The sequence below is a fragment of the Oratosquilla oratoria genome, chromosome 12 (genome assembly GCF_046742065.1).
Source record: "Oratosquilla oratoria isolate Oo_2021 chromosome 12, ASM4674206v1, whole genome shotgun sequence".
Classification (NCBI taxonomy): Eukaryota; Metazoa; Arthropoda; class Malacostraca; order Stomatopoda; family Squillidae; genus Oratosquilla; species Oratosquilla oratoria.
The window spans coordinates 51,711,328-51,739,280 of record NC_134788.1 but is presented as its reverse complement, the minus strand read 5'-3'; the positions used below and the strand labels follow the sequence as shown (position 1 = coordinate 51,739,280).

The 27,953-nt window shown below is 36.7% G+C and overlaps 1 protein-coding gene across 1 annotated transcript; it reads right to left on the bottom strand.

Moving 5' to 3' along the window:
- Positions 1 to 1,130: 1,130 nt before the first annotated feature.
- Positions 1,131 to 27,953, bottom strand: LOC143030384 (uncharacterized). The gene is made up of 3 exons (XM_076193532.1): positions 27,848 to 27,953; positions 3,159 to 3,231; positions 1,131 to 1,977 (listed from the first exon to the last, which is right to left on the bottom strand). The coding sequence occupies exon 3, from the start codon at positions 1,779 to 1,781 to the stop codon at positions 1,131 to 1,133; it is 651 nt and encodes a 216-aa protein (XP_076049647.1). The 5' UTR covers positions 1,782 to 1,977; positions 3,159 to 3,231; positions 27,848 to 27,953.

Here is a 27,953-nt window from a genome sequence, read left to right as displayed (position 1 = left end):
CTTGATTTATTTGAATGAACAAATGGTCTTAAAACTACATGTGAAATTATGAAATTGTACACTTAGATTTTCAAAGATCATCGATGGATTCTCAAAATCATATCTTTTGATTTGAATTAATTACTATGAAGTTACACAATTAATTTCTTTATTTACAAAATTTCAATTTCATCTTGAATACCTTATGTGCAAAAAAAAATTTCCTTCGTGCATTAGTAGTAAAACGTGTGCACACACACACAGGCATATAAGAACATAAGAAAATTAGAAAGAATCCAAAGAGTAGCAACAAAAAATGGCACCTACACTATCAAATTTGACATAAAAAGATTGGAGAAATTACATCTATCAATACTGGAACAGAGATGAGAAAAGAGGTGATTTGTTGACCATTTACAGAATTATGAATGGGATGGAAATTCTTGATAGACCACTTATTAAAATGGGACAGAAGAGAAACAAAGAGGACACAAAAAGAAGCTAAAGGACAGTTACAGAAGAGACCTGAAAAAGAATAGCTTCCCACATAGAGTGATTGAGGTCTGGAACAAACTATATGGAGAAACAGTGAGTGCCAAAACTATACACGATTTTAAGAATAAACTGGATGGGGAGAGATACGAAAATGGGTTACCACGAGCATAGCTCTCATCCTGTAAAATACAACTAGGTAAATACAGCTTAGAGGGCAGACACACTGTTCATTGCACAGATCACACTGGAATTTTCAACAAGTGTGAGTCACCATGTGACATTTGAAAGACTTCTTTTGTGAGAAAGCTGAATTGCACAAGTCATACTAGAAAGGCTTCTTTCCTGCGTGGGCCCTCTTATGCTTTGTGAGAGAACCCTTTAGTGAGAAAGTAGAATCACAGAGGTCACACTGGAAAGGCTTTTCTCCTGTGTGGGTCCTCATATGCTGTGTGAGATGACTCTTTTGTGAGAAAGCAGAATCACATAGGACACACTGGAAAGGTTTCTCTCCTGTGTGGATCATCACATGATCTTTGAGGTGACACTTTTGTGTGAAAGCTTTATCACACACACCACACAGGAATGGCTTCTCTCCAGTATGGGTCATCATATGAAATTTGAGGTGTCTTTTTTGTGGGAAACCTGCATTGCACAGGTCACACTGGAAAGGCTTCTCTCATGTGGGTCATCATGTGATTTTTGAGGCGACACTTTTGTGTGAAAGCTTTATAGCACAGGCAACATTGGAATGGCTTCTCTCCTGTGTGGGTCATCATATGCAATCTAATTTGACTTCTTTGTGAGAAAGCAGAATCACATATGTCACATTGGAACGGCTTCTCTCCCGTGTGGATCATCACATGATTTTTGAGGGTTTTTTTTTGTACAAAAGCTTTATTGCATAGGTCACAATGGTATGACTTCTCTCCAGTGTGGGTTGACATATGTAATCTGAGGCAATTCTTTCGTGAGAAAGCTGCATTGCACAGGTCACATTGGAAAGGCTTCTCTCCTGTGTGGGTCCTTATATGCTGTGTGAGATGACCCTTTCGTGAGAAAGCAGAATCACATAAGTTACACTGGAAAGGCTTCTCTCCTGTATGGACCCTCATATGTTGTGTGAGAGAACCCTTTTGTGAGAAAGCAGAGTTACACAGGTCACACTGGAAAGGCTTCTCTCCTGTGTGGGCCCTTATATGCTTTCTGAGAGAACCCTTTTGTGAGAAAGAAGAATCACACAGGTCACACTGGAAAGGTTTTCTCCCATGTTGGTCACCACATGATTTTTGAGGTGCTTTTTGTGCCATTTTAGATCACCCTTTTGTGAGAAAACAGAATCACATAGGTCACACTTGAAAGGCTTCCCTGTTGTGTGGGTCATCACACAATATCTAAGATAACTCATGATATAGCTGTGCTGCAGATGTCACACTAGATCCTTATTATCATATGATACATATGCTATGGATAGCTCTTCCAAAGAAATGGTGATAGGTACTCATCCTGAAAAAAAAAAAAAATGTATTTATATTATTGATATCTAACTCTTTGAAAATCTGTGATACACTGTAATAGGATAGTGGATATTTCCTACACAAACTATTTCATTCTAAAATTCCTTTGTACCTAAACAGACCTTTGTACTCGCCATTCCCTAAAATAAAATAGGTAGAAACTTTAACAGATATGGTGCTATGATATATTGCATTCTACTTTTTCACTAGAAATGTGCTGAAAATAATCAAAGTCTACTTGCATACCCACTCCACCTTAACCAGAATGACTCAGATTTTGTTCTACCTTTTTCCTCATGTCATGAGATTTGGAAGTAGGGAATGGCCCAGCTGGCAACATCAGTTATATTCTAATATAACTCTATAGCATACCACATTTGAGCTCATAAGACCTGAATCTAAATATGTATTCCAGGAAGGTTTATTCATATCATGTCACTCATAAGTGATGGAAGTCACATTCTCTAAGATACATTGGTATGTGATGTACCTGTGTTATTATTTAAGCAAAAATAAATAAAATCTAAGAAAGTGTAGAGGTGCTTTCCAAATATTTTTGCCACATTTAGTAAAGTACCTGTTTTTCTAATAGAAAAAACTATCAGATATACCTACTGAAATAATCTCAATAATCATGATGTATCATTTGGTAGGTAGAAATGCCTATGTATAATATAATGGCCAATATTTGCACACCAGATATTTTGGGAATGGAGTACTTCTGGAATCAGTCCTCTTCCACCACCTTTTTTAAATCATACATACATAGTACACCCACACCCCACACCTTAGAAATATAAACTATTCCTACACAGACAAGATAATTACATGCACACACCACAATGCAGACAAAACAAAAAAAAAATACAACAGCCATACCTCGACACATTCAGTACTTGTTTCACCACAAATAGACTCATCATCTGAAAAGGACATGGGTGTCAAAATTGACCATGATCTGAGTTTCTTGCAGTATATGGCACAGGAAATCAATAAAGCCAATACTTGTCAGACTTATCAGAATGTTCATGTATTTGGATGAGATGTCCAAATCCCTTTTTATCACATTTGTGAGACCACTCCTGGAACATGCAAATCAGGTGTGGCACTGTTATGAAACAAGAGACATTGAAACTTTAGAAAATGTACAACACAGAACCACTAAATTACCTTCAATAAAAGGATTATGATATGAAGAAAGGTTACACATGTTGAAGCTACCATAACTTGAATGTGGATGTACCTGAGGGAATATGAAAGATTTTCAGGATTGTTGATAAGATTTATGACAAAGAATGTTGAAGGCATGTCTTCAAGATATGGGGGTATACAACTGGTACAACAGGACACAATAAGAAAATTATTAAGGCATACTTATAATTGAACATCAGAAAATATTAATTTTGTGACAGTAGTAAATGAATGAGATGGGTTAGAATAAATCTACAATATGCTCAGAAAACGTGAAATCTTTTGAGAAAAATTAAATAAAGAATGGAAAACTCATGGCCAGAAATATAACTATAAAGAAAATACCCTGTGTATGAAAAACCAACCCACAACAACAAAGTTGCCAACCAAATCAAGAGAATAATGAAGAGCTGGATGCTCAGGCTGAATAATTCTTTAGCCTATTTCCAGAAGACTTCTGTTTCTGTGAATATGACTACATATAATGGAATATGCGTGGTTGAATGGAATTATATTCACTAATTCAAGCATTCCAGGATATTTCCCTAGTTATTCTACATTTCCTTTATTCTGGCTTCTGCTAAAGATGGATTCTTTAAACCAGGCTTCTACTATAGTACAATTTGAAAGGAGACTTGATCAATTCTTGGCAAATCAGGAAATTAGATTTAATTTTGAGGAAAGTCCTATACTAGTGAACACACCTGATTGAGAACACAGAGGACAAAAATCAAGGGCCTGGACATATAGACCATTGATACGTGACATTAGGGGTCACATGATATGTTTATGTTGCCATATTGGAGGACAAACCACAAGCAAGAAAAGACAGATTGTCTGAGAACTGTAGTTATGGTTAATTTTGTGCAATTATAGGCTGTTCATAGCATAGTATGGTGAAAAGAAATCTTTCTAAATGATCCCCTCTGTTTTAACAAACCAGGGAGAAAAATGGAAAGAACTTGGTGCCCAGACATAGGGAATGTATTGCAACCCTAAGCCCTGAGAAGAGCTGGAAAGGAATGAAATTGCATGCACTGAAATCCTGAATTTGCAGGGGAGAACGATTTTGCCTATTTTTATTTAACTTTCCATATTCCTGGTAATCCCAATGTGAGATAGATGCATCAAGAATGAACCCATTTAATGTGATTGCAACTTACAGTTTTATAATACATGGGGCAGCCCGTACATATGTAGCAATGGTCATCATGTCCTCATACATATTTTGCATGGTATCATACAATAGAGGGCATGTAAATTTGTTTTACTTCAGAAGTTTTTTTCTGTCTTCCACTAGTACACATATGGGGAGCTACATATAAACCTCTGTACCTCTTTATTGCTAGGTTTTAGTTGGGCTAGATCCTAGAATGTATTGTTATTTTGAATGCATACAAGGGGCCCACAGCTAATCAAACATGGTAGTTTTTTACTTAAGGTATTTACCTAGTTGTATTTTATGGGATGGGGAGATATGCTCATTGTGTCCCATCTTCATATCTCGTTTTATCTAGCCTGTTTTTCAATTTGTGCATAATTTTTGCACACACCACATTTTCATCTAACTTGTTCCAAACATTTATTATCCTGTGAGGAAAGCTGTTCTTTTTCATGTCTCTTCTATAATAGTCTTTTTTTATTTTCTTTCTGTGTCCTCTTGTATCTCTACCATCCCATTTTATCAGATCCTCTCTATCAATAATTTCTATGCCTTTCATGATTCTATAAATAGTTATCAAGTCTCCTCTCTCTCTTCTTTGCTCAAAATTACTCTTGATTACTGCAGAATTACAATTTAGAATGTGTTTTGGGATGCTACACATCTCTAAGACTTATACTCTTTTCAATTTTTTGGCAGGCATGAACTAGCATCTTTCGTGCATCTCCAATTCACCTCAAATGGATTTTGGTTTGCATTCAAGGTAATTAAAATTTGTTAGAGCCGTGATTTAGTATCAAAGTTTCACTAGAAAGATATATGAAAACCAAATAAGTAAAAAAGTTAAAATGTGTGCAATGGGTGACAAAACAGTCACTAACTTTATCTAACTTAGGAGGAACTGGCATTTGTTTATCAGTTCCCATGGAGAGCTATTGCCACTGTGCCTGTTCTGTACATACATACATATACCAAGGCTTTTTCCCCCTTCCAAGGGAGGTAGCCAAAAAGGGAAAGGCATAAAAACACTCCCACCCATTTCATCCCTAAATACACTCCACACCCCTCCCACCCTTCCTCTCATCTGAGCACCTCCTGGATGACGGGTCATCCCTGCACCCTGCCCACCGCCCTGGGTCAGAAGCAGTGTCGCAAGACACAGTACATCCACAGCGAGGCCGCTTCATTTAATCGGCGACCCCCCCTCTCCATCCCCCTTTGCATATAAGGCGAGGACGGGGAGAAATCCCTTCGGTCTGCGTCAAAATTTACTCACACGTACTACCCCACTTCCCCGCCCATTCCTCCTCATGCAGTCACAACATCATCCATATACAACCATTCTCCACTCACCTCTGTCTTCCGTCCTCTCCCTTCCTTCCTCAACAGACATTCCCCTCTTCCCCAAAGCCCCCTTCACCCCATCCATCCACCTCATCCTAGGACGTCCCCTCATGTTCACTCCCTCCACATCTGCCTTCCATACCTCTTTTACTAGTCTTTCTTCACTCATTCTTTCCATGTGTCCAAACCATCCTAATATTCTTTCATCAACCCTATCTCCCAAATCCTTTTTCACCCCTGTTCTCCTCCTCACCTCCTCATTTCTCACTCTATCTAGCCTAGTAACCCCCACCATACTTCTCAGACACCTCATCTCAAACACATTCAAACTCCTTCTCTCTTCTTCTCTTATGTTCCACGTTTCTGCCCCATACAGTGCTGTTGGCACAATCACTCCTTCATACAGTCTCCTCTTCGCATCCATTCCCAAATGTCTATTCCTCATTACACTCTTTAAACCACCAAGGCATTTACTCGCTTCTCTCAATCTACATTCTACCTCCACCTTCACTCCACCTTTTCCTGCTACACTTGCACCCAAGTATCTAAAACTATCCACTTCCTCCAGTCGCTCTCCCTTAATGTTCACTTCCAGTCTACTGCCACTTTCACCCCTTGTACATCTCATCACCTTACTTTTACCCACATTTATCTTTAGCTTTCTTCTATCACATACTCTCCCAAACTCTGCCACCAGCTTCCTCAATCCCTCCTCTGACCCTGCCACAAGCGCAGTGTCGTCCGCAAACAACAGCTGGCTCACCTCCCACTTTTCTCCATTTTCTTTAATCATCTCCAATCCCTGACTCACTACCCTAGCATTCACCTCTCGCACCACCCCATCCATGTATAAGTTGAACAGCCAGGGCGACATAACGCATCCTTGACGAAGTCCCACCTTTACTTCAAACCACTCACTCTCTCCATTTCTAATCCTAACACATGCTCTACTACTCTCATAAAAACTCTTGACAGCTCCCAAAAGCTTTCCTCCTATCCCATAAATCTGCATAACCTCCCACAGTGCCTTTCTGTCTACCCTATCATAAGCCTTTTCCAGATCCATGAAAGCCCAAAAAACATCCTTCCCCTTTCCTATAGCTTTCTCACATATCTGTCTTACCACAAAAATCTGATCTACACAACCTCTACCCGTCCTAAATCCACACTGTTCCTCACCAATTACTCCCTCTGTTCCTCTCCTAATCCTCTCAATTAAGATCCTCATATAAGCCTTCCCTACTACACTCAACAGGCTAATCCCTCTGAAATTACTACATTCACACTTGTCCCCTTTTCCCTTGTAAAGAGGAACTATACAGGCACTACTCCAGTCCTCCAGTACTCTACCCTCTCTCCAGCAAACATTAAATAACCTCACCAACCAGTCCACCATCACTGCACCTCCCTTTTTCAGACATTCTGCATGACATCCATCCAGACCAGGTGCCTTACCTGCTTTCATCATCTTTACAGCTGCCTTCACCTCATCCTTCCTTATTTCTCCTCCATTCTCCTCACTCATCACTCTCATTTTCTTCGCATTTCCCACTGCAGCTATCTTTCCTTCCCTATCCTCCTTCACATTCAGCAACTCCCTAAAATATTCTGCCCATCTTCCCCTCACTGCCATCTCTTCCATTATCAACTCTCCATCTGTACCTTTTACCTTTTCTTCCCTACTTGATTTGCCTCCTCTTCCTCTCTTAATTTCTTTCCAAAACATCTTTTTATTACTTTCAAAATTTTCTGTCATACTCCTACCCCATTTCACATCTGCTCTCCTCTTTGCCTCCTTTACCTTTTGCTTTACTTCTCTTTTCTTTTCCCTGTACGTCTCATATGACTCCCCTGTCCTCTTTTGTAACCAATCTGTGAATGCTCGCTTCTTCTCTTCTACAGCCTTCTTTGTTTCCTCATCCCACCATTCACTACCCTTTCTTCTATTTCCCCCTGTCCTTCTTGTTCCACACACCATCCTTGCACACTTTAAGACTCCCTCCTTGAACCATCCCCATTCCTCCTCCACACCCATCTCTGCTCTATCCTTTACTCCCTCCCACTCCTCCTTCAGCTTCTTTTCGTACTCCTTCTCCTTTTCCTTTTCATTCAAGGAGTTCACTCTAAGAACCTCCCTACCTTTTGTCCCTTTCCTCCTTCTCCATCTATCCTCCACTCTCAGCTAACCTTCCACCAAAAAATGATCTGATATTCCCCCACCCTCTCCCCTTAGCACATGTACATCCTTAACTCTTCCTATCATAATCCTATTTACCACTACATAATCCATTAGCGCTCTATCTACCACCCTTCCCTCCACCACCCTCTCCCATGTGTACTTATGCTTGACTTTCTTCCGAAACACTGTATTTGCTATCATCAACTCTCTTTCTAGACACATTTCCACCATCAACTCTCCACTACGATTCTTTCCTGGAACTCCACACTTCCCAACCACTGTTCTGTACTTACCTTATTCTAGGTAAATAGTTTATCACTGGATGAAGGAAGTAGTAAGAAAGATGTTTGCAAGTGGAGGAAATGAGCTGTATTTCTACTGGTGTAGATTTAGTTATGAGTTGGATTGGTAACTGATTATCTACTGTCATGGAATTAATCTAAACTAGACTTAATGCATCACCTGAAAAAGGACATTCATATAATTAAATTAAATTGTCCATTGATGGGGAAAAAATTGGTAAACTCATCCTCCTTGAAAAAGCATCAAAGACTGTTCAGACTTGAGAATACCATTTGAGGACCTGCAGTTCTTTGGGAATAGTACAACTATGTACGGCTAAAGTAAATGTGTTATCAAACTGGTGAACAATTAGTTTGAGATGAACAGTCTCCTCCCTGTCAATGTCTGGATCACCAACTGGCAGTTGGCAGCTGTCTGTATGGTAAATTTCTACCTTTGTCTAGAAAATATGCCTCTTGATATTAAAAAATATTAAAGTTTTATTCTTACTTATGACTTGTGCTCTTTTATTCTGGTTTGTGTCACTTAAACAAAGAACTCAATCTAACAAGAATGAAACTTTGTTACCTGATATTTTGAAATTTACTTTATTCTTTGTAATTGCCTCTTATGTATGAATTAATAGATTCTCCTCACTCATGATTTGTCTTTCAATATGGCAGCATATCTAATCATGATTACATCACTCAAAGTGGCCAATAGGTCATATAACCTGCATCCAGTATTTATGATTACTTAAGGGAAGGTGTAATACTAAATTTTTTAGAGGTGCACACATAAACAATATAGCTATAGAAAATTGAATATCAAGTTTGTAAATCATGATACATTAACATATGAATCACAATGGCAAAAGCCGACAAGACTGTGAGAATAAACACCTTGTGAGATCGAAACCTTTATTGGTACTACGTTTCGCTTGTTACAGCTTTTTCAAGTACAGACATGACACACACTCTGAGCACATATAAGCCAACAGGGAAGGAACTGGGAGAGGTTTCGATCTCACAAGGTGTTTATTCTCACATTAACATATGTTTTCCTTGGCAGAAATCAATAACAGAAAAAAAATACTAAAAGTAATACACTAATGTACAGTCACAACAAGTGCTTGAGATGCCATCCTTGTTTTGATGGATGCAGAAGTCAAAAAAATTAGAATATGATATCTTGGTCTAACCTAACATGCATTTAGTAATGTGGTACCTATAATGTTAGAGGTCATCAGGGTCATCATCATCAGGGATGTTGATGGCAGGTTTTGGCATCCATTCAGACTGCAGGGTGTAAAGGAGCTTCATAGTTTTAAGAAAAGCATGAAGCTCAGCTCCATATAACTGTTTGAAATACATGAGGTCACTTGGAGTGGGAGAACACCCAGCACGCAATGTAGTCATTGCCATCATCAAACTGACATTGATGGGACTGGACAGATGACAGCATCTTGAACCTATCATCACAGCTCTGCATGGTGTTGTATTTGCTTTTAGCAAGGTTTTTGTTATTATTTCCACCAAGAAAAATGTATATTATGTTGATGTATTGTAACTTCCAAAACTTATTTTTAAATTTCTATTGCTATACCCCATCTGGGGTATTGGCTATATGTTATTGTGGCAAAGTAGCATGCAGTTGATATTTTAGGGTCTATATGGGGCGCCCCTACAGACCAGAGCCACACATAATTTTGTCTGTGATAGAGGAAGAATGTTCATAGAGAAATGATAACATTACAAAGGCTTTTTTCCCCCTTAATGGGAGGTAGCCAAAAGAAAAAGGCATAGGAACTACTTCCACCCTTTCCATCCCCTACATACTCCACTCCCCTCTACCCTCTTCCCTCCCTCTTATCTTGGCATCTCCTGGATGATAGGTCATCCCTGCATCTTGTCCACTGCCCCGGGTCAGAAACAGTGTTGCAAGACACACAGCACATCCATAACAAGGCCGCTTCATTTATTTGGCGACCCTCCCTCTCCATTACCTCATGCAGAAAAGGAAAAGATGGGGAGAAATCCCTTTGGGCTGGGTCAGTTTATTTCTCATACATACTTCCTCACCCACACACCCCAACTCCCCCTCATGCATCACAGCATCATCCATACACAACCCTTCTCCATTCACCCATCTTCTGTTCTCTCCCATCCTTCCTTCTAAGCTACCTTACCATTAAATCATTGTACTTACAAATTCAAGAAGAAAGTACATTTGTTTGGGTTGTACAAAGCACAGACACGAAAACAAGATCTTCAAACAGCTGAGTGCAAACTCAATTCTTGACAGTCTATGACATCATATATAAGCAAACATCATATTAGGACAAAGATGAAGGTTTTCTATGTATATATATTTTGTCTATTTCCCCATTTCTTCTTTCTATCCTAATATGTATATTTTATATATATCTTAATACCTTATGATTTTCTACATCTTGTATATTAAGCGTCGTTTACTTGGTGAAAGCATCTAAGACGGTTTTTATTCGCAAACGACTAAAATAATGAATTCAGCGTGTCTGATGCAGTGAAAGGAAATTGAATATTCACCCTCCTTCGGATGTTAGCAAATGGTATCATCGCCCTTGCAGACAGCAACCTGAAGATAGATGAAGAAGAGTTCAAAAGATAATAATGTTTGCATTAAATATCTAATCACTTTACCTCTTTAGTAGTGGTTTTGTTCCAACTATCAAACATAACTGCCCTGATTCGACCTATGGACCAGGGGGTTATCGAAAGTGCAAAATAGGTCCAAGACTCGCAACCTCTACCTGTAGCAGTACCTTGTCGTCACGGAGGATGAGACGTATGAAGAAGGCCATGAGAACATAAGAACATAAGGATGGAGACTGCAAGAAACCATGAGGCATAGACTATGCAGTTCAATACCCATTACCACCTGTCATCCCCATCCATAAAGTTGTCTAACAGTTTCTTTAAACAACTGATAGTTTCAGTGCTCACTACATGGTTACTATGTTCCATTCATTGCCCACCCTATTATTAAATCCATTCTTACCTATTTCTTAAATCTAATTTATGCAATTTAAATCCATTACTGTGAGTCCTGCCCTGTTGTCTTAATATGATGACCTTGTATACATCACCCTTGTTAAACCTTTGACCCACTTAAACACCTCCATTAGATCCCCCCGTACTCTGCGTCTTTCCAGAGAGTTTAAATTAAGGTGCCTAAGCCTCTCCTCGTTAGGTAAATTTCTGACCCCATATATAATTTTGGTCATTCTCCTCTGTGCTGGTACTAGTAAATTGATGTCCCTTCTATAAGATGGAGACCAACAATGTACTGCATAGTCAAGGATGGGTCTAACTAGCGTTAGATAGAGTTTGATAATTACCTCTGCACTTCTATTTGTAACCATCCTAGCAATGAAACCTAATGCTCTGTTAGCTTTATTCCTGGTGCTAATGCACTGTTTCCCGGATGTAAGTTCAGGACTCGCTAAAACCCACCAAGTCTTTCTCGCACTCAGTTTTATCTAAAAATATGTTATCTCAGCTATATCTATTATCAGGGTTTTGTAGCCCTATGTTTAACACGATGCACTTCAAGATATTGAAGTTCATTTGCCATTTCACCAACCATGTGAACAATTTGTTAGATCATCCTGCAGAATCTAAGCATCGTCTCCTGACCTAATTTGGTGTCCTATTTTAGTGTCTTCTGCAAACTTACTAACATCACTATTAATCCCATTGTCCAAGTCCTTTATGAACATAATGAACAATAAGGGATCCAAAACCTAGCCCTGGGGGACACCACTAGAAACACTCCACCTGGATTTTACACCATTTATGGTGACCCGCTGTCACTGATCCAAGCTCTAATCCATTCTAACATTTTTCCTCATATGCCATGGATTTTTATTTTATATAGTAGTCTCTAGCAGGACACCTTATCAAACGCTTTACTAAGGTCTAGGTAAATAGCATCATAACTATCATTTTTATCTGATGCCTTATATACTTTAGTGTAAAAGGATAGAAGATTAGTCACACATTATTTATCCTTAGAGAAACCATGCTGTGTGCCACGAATCAAATTATGTTTCTCGATGTATTCTCAGAATCTATTAACAATTATTGATTCAAGCATTTTACCTATAATTATAGGCCTATTAGTTTGACATCAATTATAATTGATGTCAAACTAATAGACCTGTAGTTACATATAGATGATTTAGCTTCCTTTTTTAAAACAGAAACAACGTTTGCCTGCCCCCAAGCAATAGGCACAAAACCAGTGTCTACCAGCTTACTAAATATTTCTGTTAACTGGTCGTAGATTTTAAATTTACATTCTTCAAGCACTCTCGGAAATTTTTCATCTGGGATTGTGTAGCTGTCTCAATCTGCTTGACTACTTCTACCTTACTAATGCTGATATTAGTCTACTTTCTTCATCCCCACTGAAAAACGAATCACAGTCAGGTACCTTATCTAACCTCTATTTTGTAAACACTGAGAGAAAATATTTGTTAAAGGCCTCACTCATTTTTTCCTCTGATTCTATCATGACATTTTTGTAAATTTGAATTGGGCCTATACTTTCCTTATTTTTTGTTCTGTAGAGATAAAAGAGTCCCTTTGGGTTGGATCTCACATGTCTGGCAACCATAATTTCATAGTTATGTTTCACTGTGCGTGTATTCTTTTTAACCAGTTTTGCCATATCTTTATATTTGGATCTAAGGTGTGCTTCCCCCCCTTTTTTTAAGTCCTCTTTTCATTCCAATCTCATGTTTCAGCTAGTCCATTATCCATTTGGGAGTATTACTATTCCATATTGACTTCAGGGGAATAAATTTATTTTGTGCATTCAGAATTAAATGTTAGGTTACTATACATTTGTCTAAATCGCTTACCTGGCTGTTGACACCAGAACAAAATTTTGCAACCTCTGACAACGACAAGTAAAGAAAGTACACTGTATAAAGTTATGTAAGTTTAAGTGTTTAAACTTATCTTAACACTGCACTTGATATTAGAGTGTATTCATTTAGTGTTAAGTGATGGATAACTACAGTTCAGTACATCAATGTAATACAACACAGTGGTAGTGGTGAGCTCTGGTGTAGTGTGGTGGTATGTGTCACTTGGCTTCCTCCCCTTCATCTCATAGCAATATTTCCCAACATGGCAACACAGAATCTCTTCATGTTTCATGAGTGAAAGTCAAAAATACTTTTATTTTATGTACCTTTTTACTTTTACTACATTACTTAAGCAGTATACAGATGCTCTTCTACTTATGTTCATTTGTTTTACGTTTTTTCGATTTTAAGTTTGAACTGACTGGGAAAAAAAAAAAAAAAAAAAAAAAAAGTGATTTTTTTAGTTTAGCGCACTCTCCGTAGTACGAGACGTTCAAACGATACTTACGCATGATGCTGCGTCCATTGTTTACATGGCACAAACGACAGACTGAACGTGCCTTGCTTCCTCCTCCCCCTCCTTCTCCTCCACCATCTCACTTTATGTTGCTTGAATTTAATTTATTTGAAATTAATGTTATTATTTTACAATGTTATATTTATAATTAATGATTTAGGGGTGTTTTATAAGATACGGTAATAGAATTTATGGATGTATAGTACAGTATGAACAGTCATACAATACTGGAACGTACAGTAACAACTTCCGTTCATTTTCACTTTACGTTCGGCAGTTCAGAATGTAACTAAAATGTAAGTTGAGGAGCGTCTGTACCACCAAAGATGTACTGAAAAAAAATAAAAAAAAAATAATAATAATAATAATAGATAAATAAAAAATTAAAAGAATCCAACCACAGAGTCTGAGATCAATTTAAGAGTGTGAATAAAGAAGGATCTCTGACGATTCCCAGGCATTACTTTCATCTCCAAATCACTTCCATAATGCCTTGGAGCACTCCTTTTCACCTAAGCTCTGGAAATATCTTTATAGGGCTTCCCAGCACTTAAGTATTCTGTCAATAGTTAGCAAAAGAGAAAACTATTTAGTCACAACAGAGTGCAACTATCAACCTTAATAAATTTACAGAATTCCTTTAATTGTGCTCTTCTTATAGCTGAGGTGTTGAAATGGCTATACACTTTGGGCACAATATTTTCAGTGTCAATTTACAGTTTAAGCTGTTACAAATCTTGTTGCATTGTACAAAATATGAGCCAGAAATTTTGCAGCACTTTTTGATGAACATTGTTGTAATTTACATAGTGTGTATGCAGTGTATGCAAATGCTTTATTCAGATCCAGACCTAACATCTCTAGTTTAGATAGTAGTTTTTTTCGTAAGGCCTCTGATGATTCATTGTCTAGTAACACCTGCTGCACTCTCTTCTCAAAATGAAAGTATCTAAGTAGGAGTTTTGATCAATATTTTGCTGCACCTATGTTTGAAAGATCAGTTGCTACTGAAAAGGGCAAACCATGTTCTCTGATATACTTCATGTGTTTATATACAGTCACCGCAAAAAAAATCTATACACTAAGGACTTTTGGACAATAAACTCAAAAGTACAACTAACATGTGCTTTATTTCCACTTAAGAGTTACATTTAGTATTTTTTCATGTTCCCCCTGTTCTTGAGTACCATCTGGATCCTTCTGGGTATTGAAGAGGTGAGTTTGGTGAAGTAGGCGCTGTCCATAGTGACCCAGATCTTCTTCAGCACCTCCTTCAGGTCTGGAATACTGGTGGGTCGCGATTTCTCCAGTTCGTTTTTCATCAGATTCCAGGCATTTTCTATTGGGTTCAAGTCTGGGGAATTGCCTGGGCACTCCATAACACTGATATTGTTGTCATTAAGGAACTTTATCACTTCCTTAGACCTATGGGCAGGGGCACCGTCATGCATGAAATGATCACACTCATGGATGTCCCAAAATTCGAGCATGTGATCCCTCAAAACATTGATATAATTGCTCCCTTTCATGGTCACATTCTTGGGGAGGAAATATAGTCCACCCCTGCCCTTGTTACCACTAAAGGCACCCCACACCATCACACTGTCTGGGTGTTTCACTGTTGTAACTGTGTACCGCAGGTCGAATCTGGACACATCACTGGGGTGACAAACGATCTTGGAGCTGCCCCTGATCAGCCTGAAGGTACTTTCATCACTGAACATCACCTTCTGCCACTGCTCTGATGTTCAGTCCTTGTATTTCTTACAGAAATCAATCCGTTCCTTCTTCATGGCCTCTGTGAGCAGGGGCTTCTTGGCGGCACGTCGAGCTGGCATTTTGCGGTCCTTCTGCAGCCGATGTTGGTTCGTTTTTACAGCAACGTTTTTAAGGAGAGCAGGATGTTTTTGCTTCAGACTAACAGCTGTTTTATACATGGATCTGACATCACTTCTCATTTTAGGATCTTGTCAGTGCGAGTAGATGTCTTCTTTGGGGCTCCAGAGCCTGGCTTTCTTGGTGGTACCGTACCAGGAGGCTGTGTGGCGGCTGCTTTCTTCAGGCTGTAAATGACCATTCTTGTCACCTGCAGGTCTGCGGCAACACGTATCACAGACATTCCCTGCTCTAACAGAGCTAGGGCGCGGGCCTTTTCTTCCATTGAAAGCTTGGAACGACCCATTTTGATCACCAGAAGGAGAGTTAGAGGGCACCAAAGTCAGTGAAAAAGTGAACAAAAGGGCACTAAAGAGCAGCATGCATAGACTCCTCTCTCATCTAGCGCTGGCAGCGCACTGAAGCGTGATATGGCGAACAGTGTAAAAAGGCGCGCTCTACACACCCACGTCATCAGTAACTCCGCCCACTTTTTATTATGGCGGGAAATCAAGTGAAATCTATTCATAAAATACCGTGTATAGACTTTTTTTTGCGGAAAAAATGTATAGATTTTTTTTTGCAGCGACTGTAGAATACAGTGCTAGAATATTTTGACACATACATCAATGAGTCACTATATGTTTCTTCATCAATTTTTACTCCACAATCAACACTTTTGTGTGACTGATAATGTTTCATAGCTTGGTACACTTTACATAGTTCTGCAGACATTATTTTATCACCTTGAGATGATCAAGCTGGACTGATAAATGAAAACAATGACAGTCCAGTGCTATCATGAGTGTTACCTTTATGTTTTATCAGTGGCATTAGGTGCGTGTCATTCAACTGCAATTTTTTTTGTGCCACTAATATCCACACCACCAGGGTATAGTATACAAAGTGCATGAGATTCACCATTTCTACTTTTAGCAATAAATACAAATTCTTTAGCCCATTCATGCTTAATTTTGTTGTCTTTCTTTTCAGCATTTCTCCAATTCTGACATGTACTTCATTGATATCTTGACTTGTACGTATACACTGTGGACCCACATGTTGTGTTCCCAATGGTAACTGCATACATTTATAATGAAGATACATCAATGGTCATTTTGGCCTTCAGTTCTCACTGCTTTAGTGTATGTGAGGTAATAAATATAATAATTTTTAGACAGGACTGCCCTCCCTTAAGTGGGATGTCTGTCAACCCTGTTTTCATCCCCTTTCATAACATTCACTGGTATCAATACTGTGCACTTATGCGGAGCTCCAGGTAGTCCTCACATAAATGGCTTAGACATCAGGAACATATTTTGCAGATGTACATCTCCTCCCTCCCTGCTCACACCTCCACACAATCTATATAGTATCACATGATTCTTAATATGATTGAAATACAACTGATGCAATATAATTCAAATACAATTCTAATTTCTTAATGCAATATTAATGGAATTCAAAATACAGTCCAACACAATTACACACAATTTTTGTAATTTTTTGCAAAACTCACGCAAGGGCATGACAATGGCAAACATGAAACATTTTATCATGCACACTAAGGTGTAACACCTTCCCCCTTAAAACTGAAATCTTGAGAGAATCAGCAAGGACATTTTTGTGACCAGCTACGTGTTTTACCAAATTAAAAGTATACAAAAATTAATTTCACCCAGTTGTGACTGCAGAAATTTACTGGTGTGTAAATTTTGTATTCTTTGCAAAGTATATGCACACCCATGCAAATTATTATACTGACCAGCTAAGCAAATGCACTCAACTTTTAAGTGTTTATTATTACCTCAACCAATTACGTTGTTGCCAGATTTTTTTTTTTTTTTTTTTTTTAGCAAACTTTACTTAAAAAATTTACTAACAGATTTTGATGAAATATTGTGATAAGGTGGGTTGTAGGTCAAGAAACAAGTTATTAGATTTTGAGGCAGATATGTATACAAATACATACTTATCTTAATTCGCAACCCTGGCTTTTATAGATTGTATACAAATTTCATAGATTTTATACAAAGAGGCCCATCCTATCATTTATGTGGGCAAAATTATTTTTATTGATTTTGTGATCTTGAAATTGGTGGAGGTATGTGCTGAGTGCCATTTAGTTTAATATCTTATTATGTATATGAAATAACTCTTAAATTTGGCTTCCCATAAATAAGACAAATCATTAGGCATATATCTTAATTCAACTGTTTTTTATTTCTTTTGCACTAACTGATTTTGGATTCCATGAGTTTTTTGTATGACCATGATAGCCCTGATAAAAATATTTATTATTTCATATTCATCTGATTAGTACAAAATAAGATAAAAAGAAAACTTTAATGATTACCTTTTATTAAACTTTCTAATTCTGCAAATAGCTACAAATACACATAATGAAATAAGTCCATTACTAATTCTCAGCTTGTTAAGTTCTAGCTTCCAATTTTGTATTTCTTCTCTCCTCTGTCTGGCATTCACCTATGCTATATACACATAATCTCAACTGATTGAATTTCCATATAATTGGTAGCTTTTCACTCTCATAAGCATATTCAAATGGTATTCCCCTAAAAGGGTTCTAAGTTTGTTTTTAATTTGATTTATCAGACTAAAACTTCATTCACAGTCTGCCTTTGCCAAGTCATGGGACAGTTCATTCTGAAGAGTAAATCCCACCATTTGTGAAATTTTGTACAATTTTGGATTTGACATATTCTTCCACAGAAAATTTGAAATCATTAACCTAAGTAATTGTCTCTGTATTATCAAGACAAAGGGCATTAACATGTTCACTACCAAGTGAGAAGTCACAATGTGAAATTGAGGAGATATCAAACGCTGATCATTCTTGTTCCTCATCCTCAGGGAATCTCACCTGTAAATGGGAGTAGCTGTTTTCATAATTTCATCCAACCACTCAGTAGCAGTTAGCAGTTCATTTTCACTTCAACATCCTTTGCTTCCTTTGAATTTGAGATGGTGCATCAGTTCTTTGCAATTTTGTTATTTGAAAAATGTTTCCTAACCTCATTTGGTGACTCTTTTTTCATCACTACCTTTTTGCTCATGCTGTTATTCTTGAAGAGTAGGTCTTTGTAGGAAACTACTTATTTTTCCCCTTTCCCAAATAGAATTTGATACATAAAAAAAAATAATTATAATAAAATGTCAAAATCACACCCTTTCTTTTATTTTTTTTTTTCAATTTCATCTTGAATACCTTGTGTGCATACATTTTTTTGAAATTTAGTTGTAAACATGTGTGCACACAAAAAAAAACTATTAAGAAAAATAAAAACAACAGGAGGTGTACAAGGAAAATGATTGAAATTGAAGATTTCTAGCATGGGAGAAAAACGTGACTGGTGCTTAGAGATAAAAACTCAACCTGAGAAGAAATAATAAGTAGAGTCCCACAGGGTTCAGTACTGGATCTGATAATGTTTGCTATATATATAAATAACATAAATGAAGGTGTAGAATGTTATATGAACTTCTTTGCAGATGATGCAAAACTACTAAAGAAAGTAAATACAGAAAAAGACTGAATCACTACAGAGAGACCTGTACAATGTCTGGGAATGGAACCAAAAATGGGAAGTGAACTTCAACATTATATATATATGTATATATATATATATATATATATATATATATATATATATATATATATATATATATATATATATATATATATATATATATATATATATATATATATATATATATATATATATGAGGACCATATAGAATTGGTACAAAGGAAGTAAAGAAAGCACCAAAAAGGACCTAGGAGTAATCATCACCAAAGACATGTCCCCAGACAAGCATATAAACAAAATAGTCAGAGAAACCTACAATTTACTAAGATCAATAAAGGTGGCTTTTCATCACTTGTATGAAGTAATGGTAAAAAAAAAATATATATATATATATATATATATATATATATATATATATATATATATATATATATATATATGTATATACATATGCTGGGTACTACTACAGATAATGAAATACAAAAGTCCCATGAGCTTTCATATAATTCATATCTTATGGGGGGAACAAAAGTGAAACAAGTGACTTTAAATCCCTTCTGTAGCTCTCCTCAAGATATAAATTACAATCCCTTGCAAATGTCATGTTTCCTTTTCCTTAGTACTAACCAGCATTTTACTGGATCATGTGCCAGCTTTATGGGTTATTTGCACATACACCTAGGACATAAGCCCACTTCTGGAATTGGTGGCAAATTCCCAAAGTGGGTTTATGTCCTGGGCTCAAATGTTCACAATGACATTACTGACATAAGGAGAATCGGAACATTTGACACAAATTGGGGAAGTAAAAATGGAAAACCAAACATATACTGGTTTCACTCCATGAGGGACTAAAGGGAAAAATAACAAAAAAAAAAATCACACAGGTTAAAGGAATCAGATGATAGGGTAATTGGTAAGATTGAGCTTTCCCGTGATATGAACAAAAAAGGGAGGAAGAAAGATAAAGAATTACATAAAAAGGCCGAAGACAGAAATAAACAGGGCAAGAACTCAGATTTTTTTTGTTAGAGGAAAATCATGGGAGAGGTCCACAGTGAAAATAAGTGGAATACAGAAGCCAGAAGCTTGACAGGCAATGAGTGGACCTAGGGAGATATAAATATGGATAGGTGAATATATATATATATATATATATATATATATATATATATATATATATATATATATATATATATAATATATATATATATATATATATGAGACTTATATATAGATATTATATATATAAGAGACATATATATAGATATTATATATATATATATATATTTGTGGATACAATAAATGAGTTGAAGTAGAGATTAAGAGAGATGACCTTGTTACCACATATAGTGATGGTTCAGGAAGTCAAACAAAATCTTTTTAGATGTGATAGACTATTAGTAGAGTATGAACTGGAAGGGAACAAGTCTCTGGGTAATGACCTATTACATAATGAGGAAGGGAGATGTTTCTTGATATATGTGAGGAAGGACATCCCCTACAATATAGTAATGTTGAAAGAATTTTTTTCTGAATATATGTGTTGAAATCTAAGGATACTCAAGGATACTGTTGGTATCAGTATATAGGAGTCCTAGTAGTTGTGAAGAAAATAATGAACACCTGTTAAGAATGATGCAGGAATTTAGTAATACAAATGTGAAATATAAGGTGACAGAGAGGGGTTTAATATGCCCGGAATACATTGGAAAAACTATTCAGTGAAACTAAGAGCTGATAAATTTGTTTTTGGCTTCATGAAAAAAAGAAGACTTATCTTACATAACACATAGGGAAGATAACAAGGTTTAGAGATGTGCTGGAAATGTTCTTGGTTTAGTCTTTTCCAATGATAAACCTTTAGTAAATGATATAGAGACATCCAGTCCACAGGGAAAGAATTATCACATTTGCTTGAAATTTGAATGTCACTTGGAATCTCACATGATGAAAAACAAAAGATGATATACATGTATAAAAAGCTGATTTTAATAAGTTCAGAGAAAAAATGAGTATTGACTGGAAACCAATTTAAATTCTGATGAAACAGAGATATACTAAGGTTAAAAAAATATATATATGGAGCTGGTGAATGATTTTATATCCAGAAGAGAATTTTTACCACTCAGAAAGAGGACGAACAAGGATCTACCAATGAGCAGAAAATTATGGAGAAAAAACAAAACAAAAAAACAATGAAGATTGTGAGAAAGGCTAAAGAGAATGAAAACTGAAAAGAGAGAAGTGTCCAGAGAATATATGGAGGTAAAGGAAGAATACAAACAAGTTAATAACCAAATAAGAATTGCATTAAGAATATAAATGAAAAATAAAAATAAAAACATTATGAGTAATGTTATTTTTTTTAAACTAGAAATATATGTATATGAATGGGGAAAAAACAAGACTGAGGGTAACAAAGAAAAGGCACAAGTGCTGTCTGATTTCTATAGCAGTGTCTTCATCAGGGAACCAGAAGGAAACATACCTGATAAAAATAAGACATTCCCTATATCTAAATAATACAGAAATAACTGAATGCTCCATTAGGAAAACTATAAAAAAGTTGAAGTGGAATAAATCAATCTCCTGGTGCAGATGGTTTACATCCTCAGGTAATTTAGGATGTTCTGGATAGTATGGAAATACTGGATGAAGAATTTGCTGTTGATGTGACCTACTGTGATTTTCTCAAAGGTTTTGATAAAGTACCTTATAGACACCTCATTGAGATAGTAACATGACATAACATCAGTCCTGACTACATTGGGTGGATTGTGTTATTCCTAAGTAACAGAAGCAAAGTATAGTAATTAATGGTGAGACATCTGCATGGAAAGATGTTATTAGTGGTGTGCCCCAGGGTTCTGTCCTGGGACCTTCTTTATTTATTTATTTTTTTTTTTCATAAATGATCTACCAGATGAAATTGAAAATGGCAGCAAGATATTTCTGTACATTGATAATAACAAATTATTTTGAAGAATAAGAAATAAAGAGGACTATAGAATTGGATGAAGATATTGCAAAAATGAAATGGTCAGAAAAGTTGCTGTTCAAATTTCACCCACAGAAATGTATACATGCATATGTTAAAGAGGTGGAACCCTTTACATTGACTATGTACAATAACATGGTACTGGCATTATCTGAAAAGGATATGCGTGTCATAATTGAATATGATCTAAGTTTCTTGGAGTATATGGCGCTGGAAATCAATAATGCCAATATTCATCTGACTTATCAGAATGTTAACATATTTGGATGAGATGTCTAGATCTCTTTTTTAATGCACTTGTGAGACCACTACTGAAATATGTAAATTAGGTATGGCACCATTATGAAATAAGAGATATTGAAGCTTTTGAAAATGTACACCACAGACCCACTAAATTACCTTCAATAAAAGGTTTATCATATGAAGATAGGTTACACATATTGAAGCTACCATCTCTTGAATATGGATGTCATGTCCTGAGGGGACATGATAGACTTTCAAGATTGTTGATAAGATTTATGACAAGGAATGTTGAAGGCATGTCTTCAAGATATGGGGTAACACGGCTGGTACAACAGGACACAATAGAACTTTTAATGAATACTCACATTTGAACATTAGAAAATATTAATTTTGTAACAGTGGTAAATAGTTGGGATGGAAAAAAATACAATAAGCTCAGAAAATGTGAAATGTTTTGAGAAAAAATTTGATAAAGAATGGAGAACTCATGGCCAGAAATATAACACACAGAAAAATACCCTGTATAAGAAAGACCAACCCACATTAATAGAGTTGTCAACCAATGAAGAGCTGAATACACAGGGTGAATTAATTTTCAGCCTATTCCCAGACGACGTCTGTATGACTGCAAATAATGGAATATGTTTGGTTGAATGGAACTATATTCACTAATACCAGCTTTTCAGGATATTACTCTAGTTATTTTAAAATTTGATTAAATCTGGCTTCCATCAAAGAGGGACTCATTAAATTGGGCTTATACTATACTACGATTCAAATGGAGACTTGATCAATTCTGGGAAAATTAAGAGACTAAATTTAATTTTGAGGAATGTCCTATACTTGTGGACACACCTGGTTGAGGTCAACCGGGGAAAGGATACAGAGGACAAAAATCAGAGAGCTGACCTACATAAACTGGAAGTGATCTGGACATATAGACCACTGCTGCATGTTGTCAGGAGTCATGTGATATGTTTATGCCACCATATTAGAAGACAAACCACAACCAAGAAGCGATTGTTGGAGAACTGTAGTTATGGTCAACTTTGTGCATATGCTGCTCAAACAGAGCAAAGAATGGTGAAAAGAAATATATCTATAGGATCCCCTTTGTTTGAACTAACCAGGGAGAAGAATGTAATGAACTCAGTGCCCAGAGGCATGAGGAATAGATTCCAGCCCTGAGAAGAGCTGGAAAGAAAGAATAAAATTGCATGCAGGGATTATCTCTGGGGAACTCCTAAATTTTCAGGGGAGAATCATTTTCCCAATTTTTATTTAACTTTTCATATTCCATGTGACCACAATATTAGGTACATGCATCAGGAATGAGGCCATTCAATGTGGTTGCAATTTAACAGTTTTATATTAGATGGGGTTGCCTGTATGTATGTGGTAATAGTTGTCATGCCCTTGTACATATTTTGTAGGGTATCATACAATACAAGGCATGGTCCAAGATATACTATGTAATCTTGTTTTACATCAATTTTTTTTCTGTCTTCCACTAGTACACAGATGGGGAGCTACATATAAACCTCCGTATCTCTTTATTGCTAGGTTTTAGTTGGGTTTGGTCCTAGAATGTGTTGTACATGGTGAATGCATACAAGGGGCCAACAGCTAATCAAACAAGGTAGATTTTTACTCAAGGTATGCAATTACTCTTGATTGCTGCAGAACTAAAATTTAGAATGTGAGTTTACGGATGCTACACATCTTTAAGACTTATTTTCTTTGCAAATTCTAATTTTTTGGCAGGCATAAACTGGTATCTCTCAGGCATCTCCAATTCACCTCAGATGGAATTTGGTTTGCATTTGAGGTTATTTAATTTTGTTAGAGGTGATTTTTTATCAAAGTTTTACTAGAAAGACTGAATACATAAAAAAGTTTGAAATGTGTGCAATGGATGACAAAATAGTCACTAACTTTATCTAGCTTAGGAGGAACTGGAACTTATCAATTCCCATGGAAAGCTATTGCCACTGTGTCTGTATTGTACTTTATTCTAAGTATATAGTTTATCCCTGGATGAAAAAAGTAGCAAGAAAGATGCTTGCAAGTGGAGGAAATGAGCTGTATTTCTACTGGTGTAGAGGATTTAGTTAGGTATGAGTTGGATTGGTAATTGATTATATTATCTACTGTCATGGAATTACTCTGGACCAGGCTTAATGTTTCACCAGAAAAAGGACACTCGTATAATTAAATGAAATTGTCCATCAATGGATATAAAAAATCAATAAACTCATACTCTTTGACAGAGGCTAAAAAATATTATAAACAAAGCATCAAAGACTGTTGTCTGTTCTGACCTGAGAATGCCATTTGAGGATGTGAAGTTTTTAGTGAATAGTACTTACTGCCAAAGTAAGTGTGTAGTCAAACTAGTGAATAATTAGGTTAACATAAACAGTCTCATCCCAATGTCTGGATCACCAATTGGCTGTTTGTGGTTGTTAGTATGGTAAACTTTTACTTCTGCCTAGGATAAAATATGCCTCTAGACATATAAGAATATTTGAATTTTAGTCTTACTTAAGACTCAGGCTATTTTATTCTGGTTCATGTCACTTAAAGAATTCTAACAAGAATGAAAAACAGGAAATCATCAGTATCAGTAGATATTTCTCGCTCGTGGTTTGTACTCCAATATGGCAGCATATTTATTCATGATTACATCACAGCAGTCAATAGGTCACATAGCCTACATCCAGTATCTATGATTACTTATGAGAAGGTACATACACATATATACCAAAGGCTTTTTTTTCCCTTATAAGGGAGATGGCCAAAAAACAAAGGCATAAACCACTCTAACCCATTCCATCCCCTACATACTCCACTCCCCTCCCTCTTACCTTGGCACCTCCTGGATGATAGGTCATCCCTGTATCTTGTCTGCTGCCCTGGGTCAGAAGCAGTGTCGCAAGACACAGCACATCCATAGCAAGGCCACTTCATTAAATTGGTGACCCTCCCTCTCCGTCCCCTCATGCAGAAAAGGAAATGATGGGGAGAAATCCCTTTGGGCTGCGTCAAATTTTTCTCATACATACTCCCTCACCCCCCACCCATTCCACCTCATGGATCAAAACATCATCCATATACAACCATTCACCATTCATCCCTGTCTTCTGTCCTCTCTCGTCCCTCCTCAACAAACATTCCCCTCTTTCCCAAAGCCCCTTTTACCCCATCCATCCATCTCATCCTATGTCGCCCCCTCATGCTCACTCCTTCCACACCTCTTTTACTAGTCTTCCTTCACTCATTCTTTCCATGTGTCCAAACCATCCTAATACTCTTTCATCCACCCTATCTCCCAACTACCTTTCCACCCCTGTTCTTCTCCTCACCTCATTTCTCACTCTATCCAGCCTAGTAACCCCTATCATACTTCTCAGGCATTTCAACTTAAACCCATTCAAACTCCTCTTCTCCTCTCTTATGTTCCATGTTTCTGCCCCATACAGTGCTTTTGTCACAATCACTCCATCATACAATCACCCTTTAGCATCCATTTCCAAATGTCAAATTCTCTTTACACTTTTTAATCCCCCAAGGCATTTACTTGCTTCTCTAAACCAACATTCTACCTCCACCTCCACTCCTTCCTTTCCTGCTACATTCGCACCCAAGTATCTAAAACTAGTTTCTCCAGTCTCTCTCCCTTAATATTCACTTCCAGTCTGCTGCCAGCTTCAACCATTGTACATTTTATCACCTTACTTTTACCCACATTTGTCTTCAACTTCTTTCTTTCACACATTTTCCCAAAAAAGTAAAGGTATGAGAAGGTATAATCATAAATCTTTAGAGGTGCAAACCTAAACAGTATACCAATAGAAAATTAAATATCAAGTTTGTAAATTATGATATATCGACATATGTTTTTCTTGGCAGAAATCAATAACAGAAAAAAAAAAATGCTAAAAGTAATAAACTAATGAATGAAGTCATGACAAGTGCTTGAGCTGTCATCCTTGTTTTGTTGGATGTAAAAGTCAAAGAAATTAAAATATGATAACTTGGTCTAACCTAACCTGCATTTAGTAATGTGAAACCTGTAATGCTAGAGTTCAGCAGGGTCATCATCACCATCTCGAATGTTGATGGGCAGGTTTTGGCATCCACTCAGGCTGCAGGGTGTAAAGGAGCTTAATAGCTTCAAGAAAAGTATGAAGCTCACTTCCATAGAACAGCTTAAAAAATATGATGTCATATGGAGTGGGAGAACACCCATCACGCAATGTAGTCATCGCAATCATCAAACTGACATTGATGGAGCTGGATATACAAAAACATGGCCTCTTGAACCTATCATCACAGTTCTGCTTGGTATTGTATTTGCTTTTAGCAAGGTTTTTTGTTATTGATTTCCACCGAGAAAAATCTATATTTCACTAATGTATTATAACTTACAACATTTTTAATTTTCTATTGTTATATCGTTTGGATGCAACATTCTAAAAATAAACTGGTGGAACTGCTCATACTATGATGCAATGACTTGTAATAAATATAACATGAACTTGTGGAGTGAATATGATTATTTTCCTTGCAAGAATATTACAATCAGTGCATACTGAATTCAGAGTGAACTTCATGATTTATTTTTGGACATACGAACACAAGATGGAGCCCCATCCCCTAATAAGAATATAAGAACAATGTAATTAAACAGCATACACACATTGATAAATATAAAGACACTAGCCAGTCAATTTATACTTCAATTTATTAATGACATTAATATTAATTTCCAGTACTTATATATAGGGCTCAAAATACTCAGAATGATAAGAGCTAGCCAATGATATAGGTAAGAATTGCAGCTGTGAGGCCTGTGAAAATCTTTATACTATAAAAAAAAATGTTTGCCAGCTTCAGTTTTCTAAAAACCACTACCAACATTTCTATTAATTTGCAATACTTCCATATGGGGTTCAAAATACACCTGCCCTGACCTAACTTATTCCCTAGATAAAGATGTTCCTCCATTTTCCCCCAATAGCTACCGACGTTACTATTAGTTTAATGTATTCATATAAAGGTAGAAAGTACTCAGAATGATAAGAGTTAACCGATCGTATATGTAATTGCAGCTGTGAGACTGGGAAACACTTGATAAATATCCACAAGTTTACCCCTCCTCAGAATGGCTAATACACTGCCAATTGCGAAAACACTATGCATACTCTTCAGTTACCTTACCATTAAATCATTGCACTTACGAATTCAAGAAGAAAGCACACTTGTTTGGCCTGTACAATGCAGACACGAAAACAAGATGTTCAACAAGCTGAAATGGTGCAATCTCAATTTTTGACAGGCTATGACGTCATATGTAAGCAAGTATCACATTAGGGCGGAGATGAAGGATTTCTATAAATTGTATTGTCATATTCCCTATTTCTACTTTCTATTCTAATTTGTATATTTTATATATAATATTTTCATACATTATTATTTTCCACATCTTATATATTAAGCACCATTTACACGGTGCTGCTTTTATTCGCTTTGGCAAAGCTGGTGAAAGTGTATAAAGACTGTTTTTATTCGCTGCCAACTAAAATCATGAATTTACCGTTTCTGGTTGACGCGGTGAAAGGCAGTGGCGGCGCCAGGGGGGAGCTTGGGGGGGCTTTAGCCCCCCAAAAAGTGGCCAGCCCCCCCATTAGCCCCCCCCAACT